Raw genomic sequence first — 16,046 nt, forward strand, 5'->3', positions numbered from 1 at the left:
GTCACTCTTCAAGACCTCTTTTAAACTGTTTCGTCAAATTCTCCTCAGTCTACGGTATGGATATTTGTACAATTAAAGTCTGAGTTTGTAAAAGACACAGATAAAATGTTATGACTGGAATATGTCAAATGCTTTAGCAGCATAAAACTCATAAACATAAATGCAATACTTTTGTTTCATCATCATAAAAAAATCATTAAATTTAATTCCTGCTAGTCCACTGTTGCTGCTCAACACAGTAAACCAACTTTCTCCATTACAACACAAAGCTGATTAAAAGTAGAGCCAACTAAAAATATTGTCAATCTGTTATTTTCCCTCTAAGAAGTAAAACTCACTCCACAATCCAACAGTATTTTTTCATTTTTTCCTTAAAAAAAGTTAAATCCTCACTTCACAACACATAGAAAAACTTATGCCATCTTCTAAACAATGTATTCTTTTTTTTTTTTTAGACTTAAAAACATGTCAAATGAAACCGGACTGTTCCAGCGAATTCAGCAGAGGGGTTTGCCGTTGTCATCATTCAGGAAAGAATAGGGAGGTTTCTGCATCTTACTGTTTTGCTAGATAACTGTTGTTTGTTCATCCTCAGGCATCTGTCAAAGAAGTCTAGCATTTCAAATGCAATTTCCATTTTAAGATTCCTTACCAAAGCTGAACTGTTTACATGTCACCGCAATGCCATCATTTTATTTGTTCAGGCATTCATCAAAAATATTATCCCATTATTTGAATAACATTTATTTCAACAAGGATAAGAGAGGCATGGCATGCAAAATCCTAGATTTTGCTCATTCTCCTTGCAATTATAACAATGAAAAATATGAGTTAATATAACGAAGGGTATACCCTCCAAAAAAAAAAGTGAATTTTCATTATTTGTTATGAACTTTAGGCATCTAGCTGTACGAGACTGTAGTTATAGAGTATATGGATGCTAGAAGGAAACTTTCTGTACAGTTTCAGAAGCGTTCCGTAACAAGAGACTAGAATCCCAAAGACCAATTCGGCCAGTTTTCTCATTAAATGGTAATAGATGCAATAGCCTTGTAATCATTCTGCTAATACCATGTAACTCTATCTGGAGAGGCCACACAGAGGGGATAATACAGTCCTGCTTTCTGCAAAGAGATTGTTGCTAGGGCCTTTATTTTGCCAGGCTGTTTATGGACATCCACACGCTAGGAAAAAAGAGCGCCAGCAAACTTGGTTTAGGTGCCTAAGCCAACCAAAAGTCTCTAAACTTATGCTAGTCTAGGCAGACTCAACCACCAGTCTACCAGCAAAGAAGCTGCCTCCGTTACTTACATTTCAGTATTTGTCCCAGATTTCATTAAGAAACCTTTTCCTGGCTTCTGAACAGCACCTACCAGACCAGACTTACAAGATCTTTTTTTGACATTTTAATCTTACATATAGATCAAGCCAAGAGTTGAATGAAGAAACTGCAGATGTCATGGTTAGTGTGGTGGTACAGTTTCTGGATGCAGAGAGAAATGGGAACAAACACAGGTCCTAACATCCATTCTTACTTCCATATAGCAGACAACATCTGAAGAATCCCTTCTTCCCCTCAACTGCCACCATTCTGCAGACCCAGCTGCACACATAAAAGCAAACACCACCTCAAGCATCCTAAAAGATGGCCTATCCATGGTCCAGTTCACTCTGGAAATCAAACGGCCCCTCTCAAAGTCATCGGAAACACCTTCCCTTCCAAGTTATCAAGATACTTTACAAGAATTCTTTCTTTCTCTAGTCACTCAACCATTTAACACCATACTCTTTTTAAGAGGTCATCAAGACCAGACATCATACACTTTTCAATGTTAACTTCTGCTGTAAAATAACGTGACAACTATCCACACCCCAGCACTTCATGCTGCTCTAAGCACTGCAGGTTATGTGTCATGTAGACTATGCCCATCAAACTGCCAAGAATGAGCAACCGCATCAGCTCCCAGAAAAGGGACTACAAGAAGCACCATGGATGTCTTTGTCCATCCTGCAAGAGCCATGCGTTGGCTGCCCTGGTAGGACTCCATAAGGCTCCAGGGCAAAAGCCTCCTCTTCTGCGGCCAGAGGCTCCAGCCAAAGCCACAATTTTCCCAGCATCTATCTCCAGCAGAACTGCTTTGAGTATTTCTATTCCTGTATGTGCTTTTTTATTGCAGAAGAGCATGATGTCCCCCGGATGTTTTATACATGTTTCAAAGTTATACTTAATCCTAGTGTTAAATAATACTGGCTAGCAATTAGAAGCCCTAGCTAATATTACTTGGGGGGGGGGGGGGGGGGGGGGGAACTGATTGATTTACACAGGCCTCAAATGAGCAATTCTCTGATGCATTCTACCCAGCTGAGTTAAATGAAACCAGTTCCAGTTCTTTAGTGTATGTTTACCCTAGTAATACAAGAAAAGACCAGAAATAACCCTACAGAGCAATCATGTTTTGGAAATGCCCCACCACCACCACCACCACCACAGTCAAGAAGAGAATCAGGGGCCGTTAACAATCTGGAAAGGCTCTGAACAAGTCAGGGAGAGACTGCTGCACCCAGACCCTGTGGCTGGGGCTACTGGCAGCAAGGAGGTTCTCAAGAAGAAAGGGGCAAAAAAAAAAAAGGAGGTGAGGGAGGAGAGCAGGCAGAATGGGATCGTCAGGATTTTGGCAAAAATGAAGCTCACCCACCAGGAAAGTAGGGGAATATACATACATAATTTTACACGGATTAAGAGTTTGTGTCAAATCTGTGATGTGCTGTGGTGAATTCTTACACTGCAGTGAGTCATCTTGTCTGACAGTTGCCGGGGAATTAAAGCAGTTATTTTTAAAAAATTATATGTCCTGCTTGACGCGTTATACAAATAGCCTCTTAAAAAATTAAAATGCAGTCAATGCATTTTTAAGCATAGAAGAGCTATGGTACATTTAGGATTCTCTGTACCACACCACAAACATCCATTCTGAGCTATGAAAACCTAAAGGAGCCTATTGATGTCCCTTCAGAGAAACATTGATCTTTCTGCTGCTCCCAATCCAAGCCCTGCATCAAAAATTAGTTTATTAGATCTGCCTTTTATACAGCGTGGAAGTATTTTTCCCTGAGAAAAATTAAACACAAAGGGAAGAGGTGTGCTAAATCTGTATTTCTTCGATACCAAAGGATATTTAGTTTGCTAGAATAAAGACTATTCAAATCAAAATGACAGCACTCCCCTTATAATGGAGTAACGAAGGCAGGTCAATACCCTTCTAGGGAAAAGCCGCACGTTGACTCACAGCCATAGGTGTACATCGCGCTGCTGGCTTCTGCTCCATGCAAAGTGCAGCCGAATCACCCAGACGTACCCTGAAGCTGCAAAAGGCAGCTCCTTACAGTGCATGTTCTCGTTATAAATACGTTGCTTACTGCCTGTTTTGCCTATAAAACTGACACCCCGTCGGCAATTTTCACACATCCTTGGGAAAAGTTTTTCCACGTATGTCTGTTGTGTAATACAGCAAAGATCATCTGAACGATCTATTAAGTGTAACCCTTGGGCATCAGTGCTGCTCAACATCAGCTGGCAATAAAGGTATATTTACAGTATGCCTTCAGGACAGCAGGAGCATCCTGGAGATTTGCATACTCTATTTCACAAGGCATTACAATGTACTTCAAGTGAATGAGTGACAGAGAATGCTTTCAACACACCACCACCCATTAAAAGTCTTTAAGTCCAAATAGCACAGCAAAGTGAAGTAGGCAGATAATAATAAAATAAATAAAAAAAACCCAGAACAACAAAACCTTCAAATTCCAGTGCTTTAAAATGCAAATGGTTAGCAACTCATGAATGAATTTAACCTGTTTTTAAAGTAAGTACTGTCCCTCTCCCACTTGAGCACCAATCCAGAGACAAAACAGCTGATGAGAGGAGCTCATCTTACAAAGAAAGAAAAGTTGCTGTTGCCAGCACTCTCAATTTCATCATAATTCCCGTGGTATTTGGTAAATTTTCTTGAAGTCTTAGATCTTGTACGTAATTTACATGTAAATTTCAGCTTCATGTATTTTGAGTAAATTAGTCCTCTCACTGCCAGAAAAAGAACTTAAAACTTGAGCCAACTGCACCCTAACAGCTCAAAAAAACAATAAGCAAATGTGACTACATAATTTCTTAGTCTGTTTCTCACCTAAACTCAGAAAGTATTAACACTTTGTCATTGCACAGGTGATATCCACTTGCTAAGCAGAGCACTATCTCTCAAGGAGTGAATTAAAAGGATGATTTTGTGTCCCAAATCACAGAGGTGTGCTAGTTATTGAAATTTTCACACTTTGAAACCTCTCCACAAGCGAAGAGTCAGCTGGCAAATGTTATGGAGAAATAGTAACTAGCGGAGCTAACTCCCATTCTCTGGCCCCAACCCAGTAACTCCATGCAGACAACAGAAGACAGAATTTATACCAAATAAAATAATAAACCTGGCTGGACAATGACCCAATCAACGCAAATACTATTACGGAATATAATCGAGCTACTCAATACAACAAAAGCTGAGGACAAAATTAATTAGCTGAGTGGACGTCCAGTGCCTTTGGGAATAAGTAACCGCTCATTAATGATCTGCTGATACTTTTTTTTAAAAGTGCTCTTTGGAGAAAAGTCCAGACTTCCGAAAAAAAACCCAAAACCCAAAACCTGTTATGCCTCATATGTTTAAAATGGAAGAGGACTGGAAGTACAGTATGGAATATAAGGAGAATAGTTTCTCAACAGAACAGTTTTCACATTTTCCATGTGGCCTCTATGGTTCTCTAAGTGTTTCTGCTATGTTATCTGACTCTTGCATAAAACACTGGAAGAACTATACAAAGAGCATCTTTTCCCAAATAATTTTGGTTCAGGAAGTAATTGGAAGGGCAATATAACCCTGTATACCCTTAAATTGAGGGGAAAATGAGAAAAGTATTTAGGAGGCTTTTTTTTTTTTTTAATTCTTAAGTGCTTTTAAGAATGAAGGGGTTAGAATTAGATTTTTTTTTCATAAGACAGCACATTTCAGGACTCCTGGTTTTATTAAATCCGTTCGTCAGTTAACAACCCCCAAGCTATTCTAAAAAACAAGATGATTCATCTATTTCCACCCAGTACAATTTTATACATCGTTAGAAAACTAAAGCCTCGTAAAATTCTAAGCAGCCCTAAAGAACAACTACTGCAGAGTGACACGTTGATTGCATCAGCCTAGAAGGGTTATAGTTTTGAACAATGCAAGCTTTAGTATGCTCAATGGAAACTTACTAGAGCGTCAAAGAACACACATGTAACATACCAGCATCACGCACATTCACTCAAACACAGCAAAACAAATGTCTTCAGAAGATTTGGTGGGATAGGGAGATAGGGATGATTTCACAACTCTAATATTCATAAAATTTAAACTGCTGCTTGCACGCCTGTGTTCTGAGAAACACAGAAGCAATTTCCCCCTCCCAAAATTAAGTCAAAACACTGTCAAGAAGTGTGCTATTGATGCCTTAAGCTAAACATAACATGCCAACACATCAACGTGAAAGTCACTCTCAGCACTCATCAGAGCACTAGGCTACCTCCGTCACTCACTCCTTGCGTGAGGCAGGCTCCCAGCACGCAAGCACGGAGGACGCTGGTAAACATTTCTGATTCTGACTGATCTTCACCTTCTAAATCATCATAATGAAACTAACGAAATCTAAAATGGTTTTTCTGATTTGCATCCATAGTACCTTTTAAATAGCTATGCCTAAAACAAAAAAGCCTATTCAGACCACAACAAAGGGGAGGTAGAAGGCATGTGGCTTGCCCACAATAACCAAGGGGTTAGGATTGCCACAGAGGCAATCTTAGCAGAAAACCAAGTAAACACCTTCCTGATGAACTGCTCCTCCCTCTCAACCAACAAGCAGCGCAGAACTGCCTGAACACTCCCTCCCCCCCAAAAAAAAATAAGCACTTTGCTCTATCGTCTAAAAAACACAAGCTACCTGTCCGGCAGCCACTTCCTGAGGTTCTCCTGCCAGCATCCCTGCCGTGAAGGAGGCTATGCCTAGTGCACAGCTGAACAAGGAACTCTGAATTTGGCTATAAGGTGGGGGGGAAATGCCACGGCCAAATGTAAATGTATGCTGACTTACCAGTGAAGACTGTAATTACAACATCTGCACAGTGCCCGCTGTGCCAGTGACAGTAACTAGCGGTCTGATCACGCAGACACCAGTTATTTTATGTTCAGTTTCGAGATGCTTCGCGTGGGCAGGACCCACGCTCTTACACAAGACACTTCCAAGAGCTAGGAAGGAGACAGCTTTAGGTCACAGCCAAGAAATGATCATGCTGGTGGCTCCTCTCTTTGCCACAAAGCAGCAGCTTCTTTCAGAAGCTGTTCCTAAAGCTGCACTGTCTGTAACAGGTTTTGGCACCAGAGAACTGGGTTGCTTGGGTACCAGCCATAGCTGTAAGACCCACAGCATTCAGCGGCACCAGAACTGAAAATCTCATGCTCACAAACCAGATAAACCGACCCAGGCATCCAGCATTTGAAAAACATTTTCCCAGCAAGTCTGGCTCAGGGGAGCACTTTACAAAGGGATAGAATCTGCAGCAGTCACTCAGTTCCCAATGTTATCAATGATACCCAAACACATGTTTAAGCATGCAGTTGCCAGTCTATTGCCTTCAACAGTTTCCTGCTTCACGAAGGCAGCAGACACCCTGACACACCACAAGCATAACACATGGTAAAACCTCAGTCTTGTGAACTTTTATGTACATGCCTAAGTGTACCTCAGTGAATGCACTCAGCTGAAGCCAATGGACTGGCGTAAGTTAAGCACATACGCAAGGTGCTGCGTGTTCAGGGTGTAAAGATGCACAGCTGCCTTGAAACCCATTTAGCTCAGCGTCAGCATGGCCAGAGTATGCCCAGTCTTCTATGGCGCAACAAAACTCTACAACTTACTGATCCCGCTATTTGCAGGGATTAGTTTTGAGAACAGGCCAGGAGTTGCAACATGGGTGCCTAAACATAGGAGTTTTAAGCAGTGAATTATTTCATTTTCTTAGGCACTGCGCGCTGTCATGTGCTTGATTAACAGCACATCAAGAGCAGCTTGGAGGAAGACACTGAAACCAGGATGCTGACCCTTCCTCCACTGCTTCCCAATTCCAACTGATCTTCATTCAGGCTGCCACAGTCAGAAAACACGAGCCATCCCGTCTGCTGGGTGTAACGTCAGTGGCACAGAAGGAAAGATATTGTCAGTGGGCTAAATTCATTCCAGCTCTAGCTGCAGGGAAGTTACAGCAGTGCAGATACAGATGTCCAATTGCAAACCACATCCCGCTTCCTCAGAGCCTTCTTGGATGATGCTTACAGCAACAGAAACTACACCGTAAAACTGTATCACAACTTCAGTGCACTGAATTAACATATTTCTTAAGGAAGGTCTATGCCACTTTGATTTTGGTCTGCTGCAAGCATTTACTAACAGCTGGTTTAAATAGTATCTCGTTGGTGTGCAGACAACGATGCAAGACAGACCAAGAAGCATTTTCTGCATAAAGCAAGACCGTTATGTATACCGTGATATAAACAGTCCTTCCTCCCACCCTCACTACCACAGAGAAGGGCCAATCGACTGGCAGTGCATCACAGAAAAGCAATACTGCATTTAACTCCTCTTATTTCAGGTTTTCAGGGCACCCTTAGGGAGGGGGAGGCACAGAAATGAGAGCCACAAGCCATCCGACCAGCTCCTTCTCCTCTTCACCCTCAAAGCGTTAAAAGGAAAATACAATGTCAACATCAGCTCCTCCCTGCTGATGAAACCGACTGGAGCGCATTTTACTTTCTGGCTCGGAGCCCTTACAAACCGTTACAAAAAGACAGAAAGACAGACAGACAGCTCAATGTATCGACCATTTCCAGCCACTAATTTGGGACACGCTGGGTCATTTGCCCCTCTGTTAAGTGCTGTAGCCTCTTGGTGGTGACCGTATCCTGATATTTGGGGGGGTTATTTCCAGAAAGGGGAAGCTAACAGCAGATTTGCATTTCAGGCAAGAGCTAACCCTAGCATCGGTATATATAAATATTCCCCAGTCTCTTCCACTGGGAGGAACAGATTACATCTGATACACTAAAATTGTCTCCAAGACTGATGGACGCTCAATCCCCATCAGCGAGGGATCCTGACAGGCACTAATCGCCGCCTGCCTCTCGTTCCTTAACCGGAGCTGACACACATGGAAACCGGGAGCTGGAGCCAGGCTGTGGGGAGGGCGGGCTGGAGCTCCTGCTATCCTCCCAGCCACGGCAACAGCAGCATGGGGGCTGCAGGAGAGCCCTCCCAGCCCCGGCACCGGCCGAGCATCTAAACCCACCACGCCAAGAAAACCACCGCAAGCTTTCAGTTATACATGGAAACAAATAAATAAATAAAAGCCCGCAATTGGGGGCGCGGGGAAGGGGGGGCGGGGATGTTTCCTCTAGGCGACCTAACTTGTATTGTCCAAAACGACCTTATCGCGGGGTGCTCCGCTGCAGCCCACACACACGGCGTGGACCCGGCGGCGAGTCTCCCGGTACGGTCAAGGAGGGGCGTCTGCACGCAGGTACCGGCGGTTCCCCGCGGCGCCGCGTTCCCCCGGCAGGGCAGGAGCCCCTCCGGGCCAGCCCTACGGATTTTTCCACCTCCCGCACGGCAGCGTGCGAGGCTGGGGCGGCCGCGGAGCCCCCATCCCGCCCCCGCCGGCGCCGCGGCGGAGCGGAGCGCGCGGCGGCAACGCACCGGCAGAACAAAACCCCCGCGCCGGTACCCTCCGCCGGGGCGGCGGCGCGGGGGCCGCGGGCAGGGCAGCCCGCCGGGGCCGGGCGAGCAGCGCGGCAGGGCCGCAGGGCGGAGGGGTGCGAGGGGAGGGGGCCGGGGGCTGCCGCTCCGCTGCCGCGCGCCCGCCGCCGCCCGCGCGAGGGCCGGGCCCGCCCCGCCGCCCCTTTACCTTCGGAGAGCTCCAGCTCCAGCTCGGCCAGCCGGGCCCGCACCTCCAGGGGCAGGGACACGCTCTCCAGGCTGCGGTCCGCCATGCTCGCGCGGCGGGGACGGGCTCTCCCCTCCTCTGGCTGCCCCGCTCTCCCCCTTTGTCCGCGGCGGAGCGGGGCGAGGGAAGGCGGCGGGGCCGCGGCGGGTGGCTGGGTCCTCCCCGCGGTCTCAGCCGGGCATGCAGGGCGGGGGGGGGCGGGCGGTCCGCGCGGGGGACGGGGCGCGGGGGGAGGGAATGCGGAGGTTTCTCCTCTCCTCCCCTCTCCTCCTCCTCCTCCTTCGCCGCCTCCTTCAGCGGGGCCCCGCCATGGCTGCTCCCGCCGCCCGCCCGCGATCGCTCCGCATCGGCGCCGCGCCCGGCCCGGCCCGCCCCCCACCCCCCGGCACCGCGGCGGCGGCTTGCGCCTCGCCTCGCCGCGCCCCGGCCCGGCCCGGCCCGCTCCTCCCGCCCGGCTCGGGCTGGCGGCGGCGCCTGGCGCTGCGGTGCCGCTGCCGCGACTGCTGCCGGCCAGGCAGAGCGCCGCTGTCACATCCACGTGACCGCGCCGCGCCCCCGCCGCCGGCCCCTAGGGGGCGCCCCAGCGCCGGCCGCGCTCCGCGGGGCGCTCCGCGGCCGCGCACCGGGGCCGCCCCACCGCGCGCTCCCGGCGCCGCGGCGGCCTCCGGCGGCCTCCCCCCACCGCCGGCCCGGGGCCGCCCGCTCCCAGCCTCCGCCGGCGTGCGGCGGCTTGGCGCCGAGGCGGCGGAGCGCTGCCGTTCTGCCCGCTCCCGGCCGGCCGCTCTTCGGGTGCCCGTGTTCCCGAGGGAGCGGGGCGGGGGGCGCGCCCCCGGGGCGGGCAGCTGCCCGGCACCGACCGGCGAGTGGCTCCGCACCCCCTCCCGAAGTGGTGTCAGCGCCACCGCTCCAACGGGAGAAGGGCCCGCTTTGAAAACATTCGGTAAAAGCCCTTTCCAGATCAACAAACGAATTTCTCAGGGAACACCTGCCCTCCCCGCTTGTTCTCCCTGTCCATGTTCTCTCCCTTTGTTTTCCCCTTTGGGTCGGGTTTGGGTGGGTTTTTCTTCACGTCCCTCACAAGACGGAAGGACGAGACACCACAGCACCTGTCGGCTCAAAATCCCCTGGGAGTCCCCATGGTAGAGCGGGTCCTGGTGGGACACAGCGCCAGCAGCAGAAAGGCGTGATCCTCCCCAGGCCGGCCGCGGCCCACCGCCGCACGCCTCAGTCGGTGCAAGAAAAGCGGGGACACAGGAATTTCTTCAAAAGGTAACTCTTAGGCCCTGACTATACCACAAAATGTAATTTTTTGATACATTGTGGAATGAAAACAAATGATGTCATATTACCAGCTGTGCGTCAACGCTGGAGCAGTTCCTGCAGCGTGTGCAGGGCTGGTGGTTTCTCCTGGTTTCGCTGGTTACTAGCCCCAGACCCAGGAGAGCTGTTTACACCCAGATCGTGGCCAACGCCAGCATCGCTTCAGCCAGACCAGTGGCAGAACTGGTTGGGATACTTTGGTGAGCTTGCCTGCCATAAACAAAGCTTGAGCAAAGTCCCTTGGTTTTATTGTGCTACTATTTTTTTTTTATTGTCATGTATGTGGATTTCTAGCAACCATTCCTGGGCCACCCTTTCATGCACTGCAAGATGAGAGCCATGTGTCTCGCTTCTCTCTAGAGGGCCATCCCTCGTAGCAGCACGGTGACACGCCGTCTAGGGCTGTGCAAACACCTCTCCCCAGCTCTGTGCTACGAAAGGGTAAGATTGTTTTACCTTTTGTTGAGCACTGCATGTTTCAAATACAGACATTAAAAAAAATTATCCAAGTCTTTCTTGTTCATTACATCAAGACCTAAACAATGAAAAGCAATTAAATCCAAATATGCTTCAGGGTTCCTACCTGAGAATCAGAGCGTTGTTTGTTTGTTGTGATGTGTGGGATGAAATAGGCTGAAACTATCAGCCTTCTGCAGGAGTGGCTTGTTCAAGAATGATGGAGGCAGCCAGAAGCAAGGCAAGGGAAGGCTTTGCGGTGATCCAGCTTCCTTCGCTTACATGTATCTCTGAGTTGCACCTTCAGTCCCTCAGTCCTGATAGGAGCTGATTATTGTACTCGTTATCTACCATTACAGAATCTGTACTGGTGGTGTTCACCCTGCTTTCCAACTTCTTCCTTTTGTGAAGTTGCATAAAGGAACCTAAAGGGAAATATTTGAACGTTCACATCATCGCACCTGAAATTTTCTTGGCGCTTCCACAACAAGCCCCGCGTTTCAGGCGTCAGGTCCTTCTCAAGGAAGAGCAGTCACTTGGGGTTGGAACTCATCTGGCAGAAATGGAAATGGCTGAATTCAGCAAACTCTCTGCCAGGGCAATATGCTGGGTGGTGGCTCCAGTGGAGGGGGTTTGGGGGGGCTGTGGGGGCCCCCTGGGCAGTCAGGGCCATCCCACCACCTGGGGCTGGGTGCAGACAGGAGCAAGAACTGTGGCAACCTTGACCTGGGGCTCTGGATGGAGCCGGCATGGGGATGCACGCGAGGCCATGGCAGCCTCCCTTGGAAAGCCCATTGGTTCCCCTAGGGTGATCTCAAGAGGAGAGATTTCTTACTTAGGCAAAGCATCAGGGCCCAAGCTCCAGGAATGAAACCTCAAGCTTATAAATTTGCACAATGATTTTGATGAAACACTGAAATTCCAGCGAAAAATAAGCAAGTCAGGAGATTTGACTTAGCTGGTCTGAATTCATGGATCCTTTCAGATTTATAGGTAAGAGGCTGCATCCTAATTATTGAGGGGTAGGAACGTGACTCCAAGAAAAGCAAGATATTATTTGTATTTTAGATGGAGTGACTAATTAGCATGGTCAGGATCTGTAGAACACCTTTCTATCAAGATATGCTTTTTGATAGGCATGGTGATAGTTGCATGGTGTATGGTGTCATCTGTTTTCAGGAAGAAGAAATGATCAGTGATGCCTTTCCAACCCTGGCCCTGGTCAACACAGCTTACAAGTGACTGTATGCAAATGCTTTTGTTAAAATTATTTGTGTTATTTGTGTGCAATGATCCATTTGAACACGTGTTTCTTCATGAAAAAAAAAAAAATTGTACTTTTACTGAACAATATTTACTGTAGTGGTCAAATCCTATTGGAGACTATGCTCCATACAGGTCACCTTGTGGTGTTGGTAGCCAAGCGAAACCTCTGAAGGACCACACAGAATTGTCCTTGACTAGATAAATCCAATGTATCCAATTCTGCAGATATTTAGCCCAAAGCCAGGTCTATACTAGAAAATGTTTCCAGCATCATAACTTTAGGAAGGGAGAAAGGCACTAAAGACATTTAGAAAAAAGAAAAAGTTCTCATGTAGGCATTGTTACCTTGACCTAAAGATCCTAAAATAATGTGTGTGTCTTCTGGACACCGAGTTACAAGGAGAGATTACAGGAGTGCTTGCTCAACTTGCAACAGCAAGGGATGGCCCAGATAGCTGCCCACGATTATTTGAAAAGTAGAAGCACCGAGGAAGTTGAAGAGGGAGAAAAAGCAGGGAGAAGAGGATACAACTTTGAATAATCGGATGGAAATAAGAAAGGGAGCTGAAACATATCAGGGAAAGCTTCCAAGGGATGAACAGCATTAGACTGCAGAAGAAGCTCTCAAAGGAAATGGTGGAATCCCCGTAATTTGAAACGTTAAAACCAGAGCAGACAAAGCAATCATGAATGTGCTAAGGGAAATAATCCTACTGTGGGATGGGATGAACATGCTTGTCTGGCATTGCTTATGCAAAGATGTAATGCTGGTGGTTTTTTTCCCTGTTGAACTCAATCTGGTTTTTCCCTTCACCTCTCCACTCCCACTCCCTCTATCTGCATCTGACTGCTTCTGTCTCATACGCAGGTTGTGAACTGTATTATTCTTTTACAGTGTCTACCACAAATGTGGCTGGATGGCTACCTGCTGCCATGCCTCAAATAGCAAAATATAATTGATTAGATGCATTAATCAAATTACCTCCGAATGGCATGCAAATAGTTCTTTAATTAATTCCAAGCTGGATTCTAATTTCTTTTAACATGTAAAAATTAAAGCCAATCTCATCTTCTAATTCCTCTCCTGGGGAAGGGAAAGGGAAAGGGAAAAGGGAAAGGGGGGGCAGCCGCTCAGCACTTCTCACCTATGATTTTCACTCTGTGTTGTGCTGCCTGGGCGAAAGCCCAGTGCCATTTCTCCAAGCTGTTTAGACACCCTAGATCCCTTTAATTACTGTGGGTATGTGACAGATGTAAATCATTGCATATCTTGGCGTTTATTTCTCTGCCTTAATACTTTAAAATAATGTAGATGTTCCTGTCTTAATTCACTATGGTTTATGAAAGTGAATGCAAGGGAAGCCAAATGAGTACTGCAGATAGACTGATCTACCTCAGTGTACAGAAAAGTGTGCAAGCAAATCCCAGACATCTGAGAGGGACTATGATCTTCAGTTGTTTTCTTCCTTCGTGTTGTTGCAGATGAGCTCTGATAGTGGGGGAACTGAGATGTTCCTTTTTCTGCCTGTCCCTGTGCCAGAGCTTACTGGCCTGGTAGCACAGCTGGCAGCAGGGAACATAAATTCATGCCTGAGCTCCTTCTGCACATAGTTTGGCATATTAGTTCACATGCTGATGAAACTGGATTTGATCTAAGATGCATGAAAGGGAACTTTCTTGGCTAGAAGTGAGGTGCTGTACAGGAAAAGGAAGGAAAAGGAAACCTTGGGAAATATCTTTTTCCCTTAATATATTCTTATAATTCTCCACTTTGCCTTTCCCTTGTTCTTAGAGGAACAATCTGATTACTATCAATTTAAAAGTATTTTTTACAATGGTATTTTGTGCATTTTAATAATTCTCCTACATCTTTCTTTTTATTAAAAGAAAAAAAATATAATAAAAAGCCTTTACTGGCACAGTTTAAATTAGCTTTGGTTTGACAGTTAGCCTTGCATGCAAAGTGTTTATTAGGCTCCTGCAGTCTGGCGAAGTCTGCTTACACAAAAGATCCTCTCCACTGCTGCATTTGAGGTAGGAGTTGAGAACACATTTCAAAAGTTCAGAGAAATCGAGGGAACTGGCATCTGGAGATAGGAAATGTCCCAATATTCTACTACAAAATCCCAACACATGCATACACACAGCTGGTCTCACTGCACTGTGCATCTTACAGGAATAATAATTGTCCACCCCTTCATCTAGGTTTGAAACTTCAGTGATGCTGACAGTTTTCTGAAAAGTCAGCAGTTTTTCTTCAACAAAATTTCTTAAACTAGATTTAGTGAATTTTGCAATCTACTGAAACTAAAATGTGAAATTGAGTATTTGAGAACAATTTTCCTGCAGTAAATTCCCTGAACTAAATTCTTTTCCATTTTCCTGTTTTCCTATCTTTTTTTCAAGTAGAATATACATGTATGGAAAAGAAACTAATAATTTTTAATAGCTTGTCCTCCAGTAAATGCGTATTTTTTAGCACAAAAAATCAGATTTTTGCTTTAAGATGTTGTCACACAAAACTGTTGCCATACTGTAAAGGCAATATAAGTAATATTCTGTCACTTAATAGGCCTCTCTGTGATGCCCATCTTCACCTTTTCTGAAGAACATTAAATTTGCAGCAGGTCAATGCTCAATTAATGTACAAAAATAACTGTTAATACCTGGAAAACATTTTAAGATTCTTTCTACTCTTTGGACTACTCAAGCTCCTCGTTGGACATGACTTAATATTTTTTGGTTTAACAGCAGACAATGTAAAATGTCCTTTACAAATGTGAAATTATTTGGGAAACGAGGAAAAAATACTGTTGGTTTTTTTTATTACAAACAAAAGGCTATTTTAACTATTGAGCATTTTGCCTGGTTTGCACTATCTGAGATAGGTTAAATCCATTTCAGCTTTATTGTTGTCACCCAAAGTTAGGATTGAGTTTTGCATCTGCAATGAAGATGCATTATAAAAATTCAAAACGTTCCACTTTTGAATACTTTTGATGGTTTGAGATAGTTCCAGCAGAATTCCATGCTTTCTTGAAGATAATCAAGGAGATGACAGCTTGATCTTTGTTAATGCAGAGTAACAGATATATATCCAAAATATTTGAATAACTCTCTGACTTGAGATATCAGTGGTTACAGAAAAAAATACACTCTTCTTAATCTTCTCTTGTTTTCCTACCTGACATGGAAGCTAGTTTACTACTGATAAGACTTGGAGCATTTATGCCACCAAGGTGTAGCATTTGAATTACCAGTGACTCTTGGAAGCAAAAATAGTTTCTTGTTGTTGCATCCAAATGACCCATCTGAGCAATAGTGGAAACATTCTGAAATGCTTTCACAATGTCTATGGCACCTCCTTTACATTTTCATTTTTTTTCTTACTTAGCAACCAAAAAAAAAAGAAAAAAAAAGCTTGATTTCTTTTCTGAGAAGCTGTGTTATAATTATCTTTACAATCTGCTCCAATTGCATACTATCTTACGTCTGACATCTACCATTAGCAATTTGGCACAATAGGCAGTAAATGTATGACAATTACTGATCTTACTATTTAACTGTATAAAGTACTTTCTTCTATCTTTCTGGAAGCTAGAAAGCCCTTTCTTTTCTGAGACAGTAAGTTGTCTTTTGAGACGATGCTGCTATCATCATCGCTTTCACCGTCACGATCCACATAAGAATGTAATTCAGCTGGATAGAAATAAATAGCACTTAGACTCAGTCTTAGCTCTCACATTTTAGTCTGTGCACCTTGGTGCTGGCTCAACAGTGTCCAGATACTTGTTCCAAAAAGCAAGTACGTGCTTTGCTCAGCCTTCAGCAAAGGTAGTCCAGATGCAGTGATGCCCTCTGGGAAGTCAACACTTGTGATATTCCTCCTAGTTGTCCTGAGATTCTTGCCTCAATTCTGGCCAGACTCATCACC

At 45.6% G+C, this 16,046-nt stretch overlaps 2 protein-coding genes across 5 annotated transcripts in view; one reads left to right on the forward strand and one right to left on the reverse strand.

The window, feature by feature from the left end:
• The window catches only part of DIP2C (disco interacting protein 2 homolog C), a 325,883-nt gene extending 315,719 nt beyond the window's left edge, over window positions 1-10,164 (reverse strand). For all 4 annotated transcript variants that reach the window (XM_080385105.1, XM_080385104.1, XM_080385106.1 and 1 more), the window contains exon 1: window positions 9,032-10,164. In XM_080385105.1, coding sequence (XP_080241231.1) covers window positions 9,032-9,116 — 85 coding nt within the window. In that variant the 5' untranslated portion in view covers window positions 9,117-10,164. The remainder of the gene's footprint in view (window positions 1-9,031) is intronic.
• LOC308062892 (uncharacterized protein) lies at window positions 2,290-10,810 on the forward strand. Its single transcript, XM_080385123.1, has 4 exons — window positions 2,290-8,647; window positions 10,152-10,339; window positions 10,423-10,590; window positions 10,685-10,810. Exons 1-4 carry the CDS (start codon window positions 8,513-8,515, stop codon window positions 10,722-10,724), a joined length of 531 nt encoding a protein of 176 aa, XP_080241249.1. The 5' UTR covers window positions 2,290-8,512; the 3' UTR covers window positions 10,725-10,810.
• The last annotated feature ends 5,236 nt before the right edge of the window (window positions 10,811-16,046 follow it).

This window comes from Falco punctatus (assembly GCF_963210335.1).
Source record: "Falco punctatus genome assembly, chromosome: 4".
Lineage (NCBI taxonomy): Eukaryota > Metazoa > Chordata > Aves > Falconiformes > Falconidae > Falco > Falco punctatus.

Bases quoted from the DNA above. Each gene is read 5' to 3' on its own strand.
- LOC308062892 (XM_080385123.1), top strand. From the start codon at position 8,513: ATGTTTCCTCTAGGCGACCTAACTTGTATTGTCCAAAACGACCTTATC. The intron at 8,648-10,151 runs GTACCGGCGGTT...GTCCCTCACAAG, and splicing joins GGAGGGGCGTCTGCACGCAG to ACGGAAGGACGAGACACCAC. The intron at 10,340-10,422 runs GTAACTCTTAGG...TCATATTACCAG, and splicing joins CACAGGAATTTCTTCAAAAG to CTGTGCGTCAACGCTGGAGC.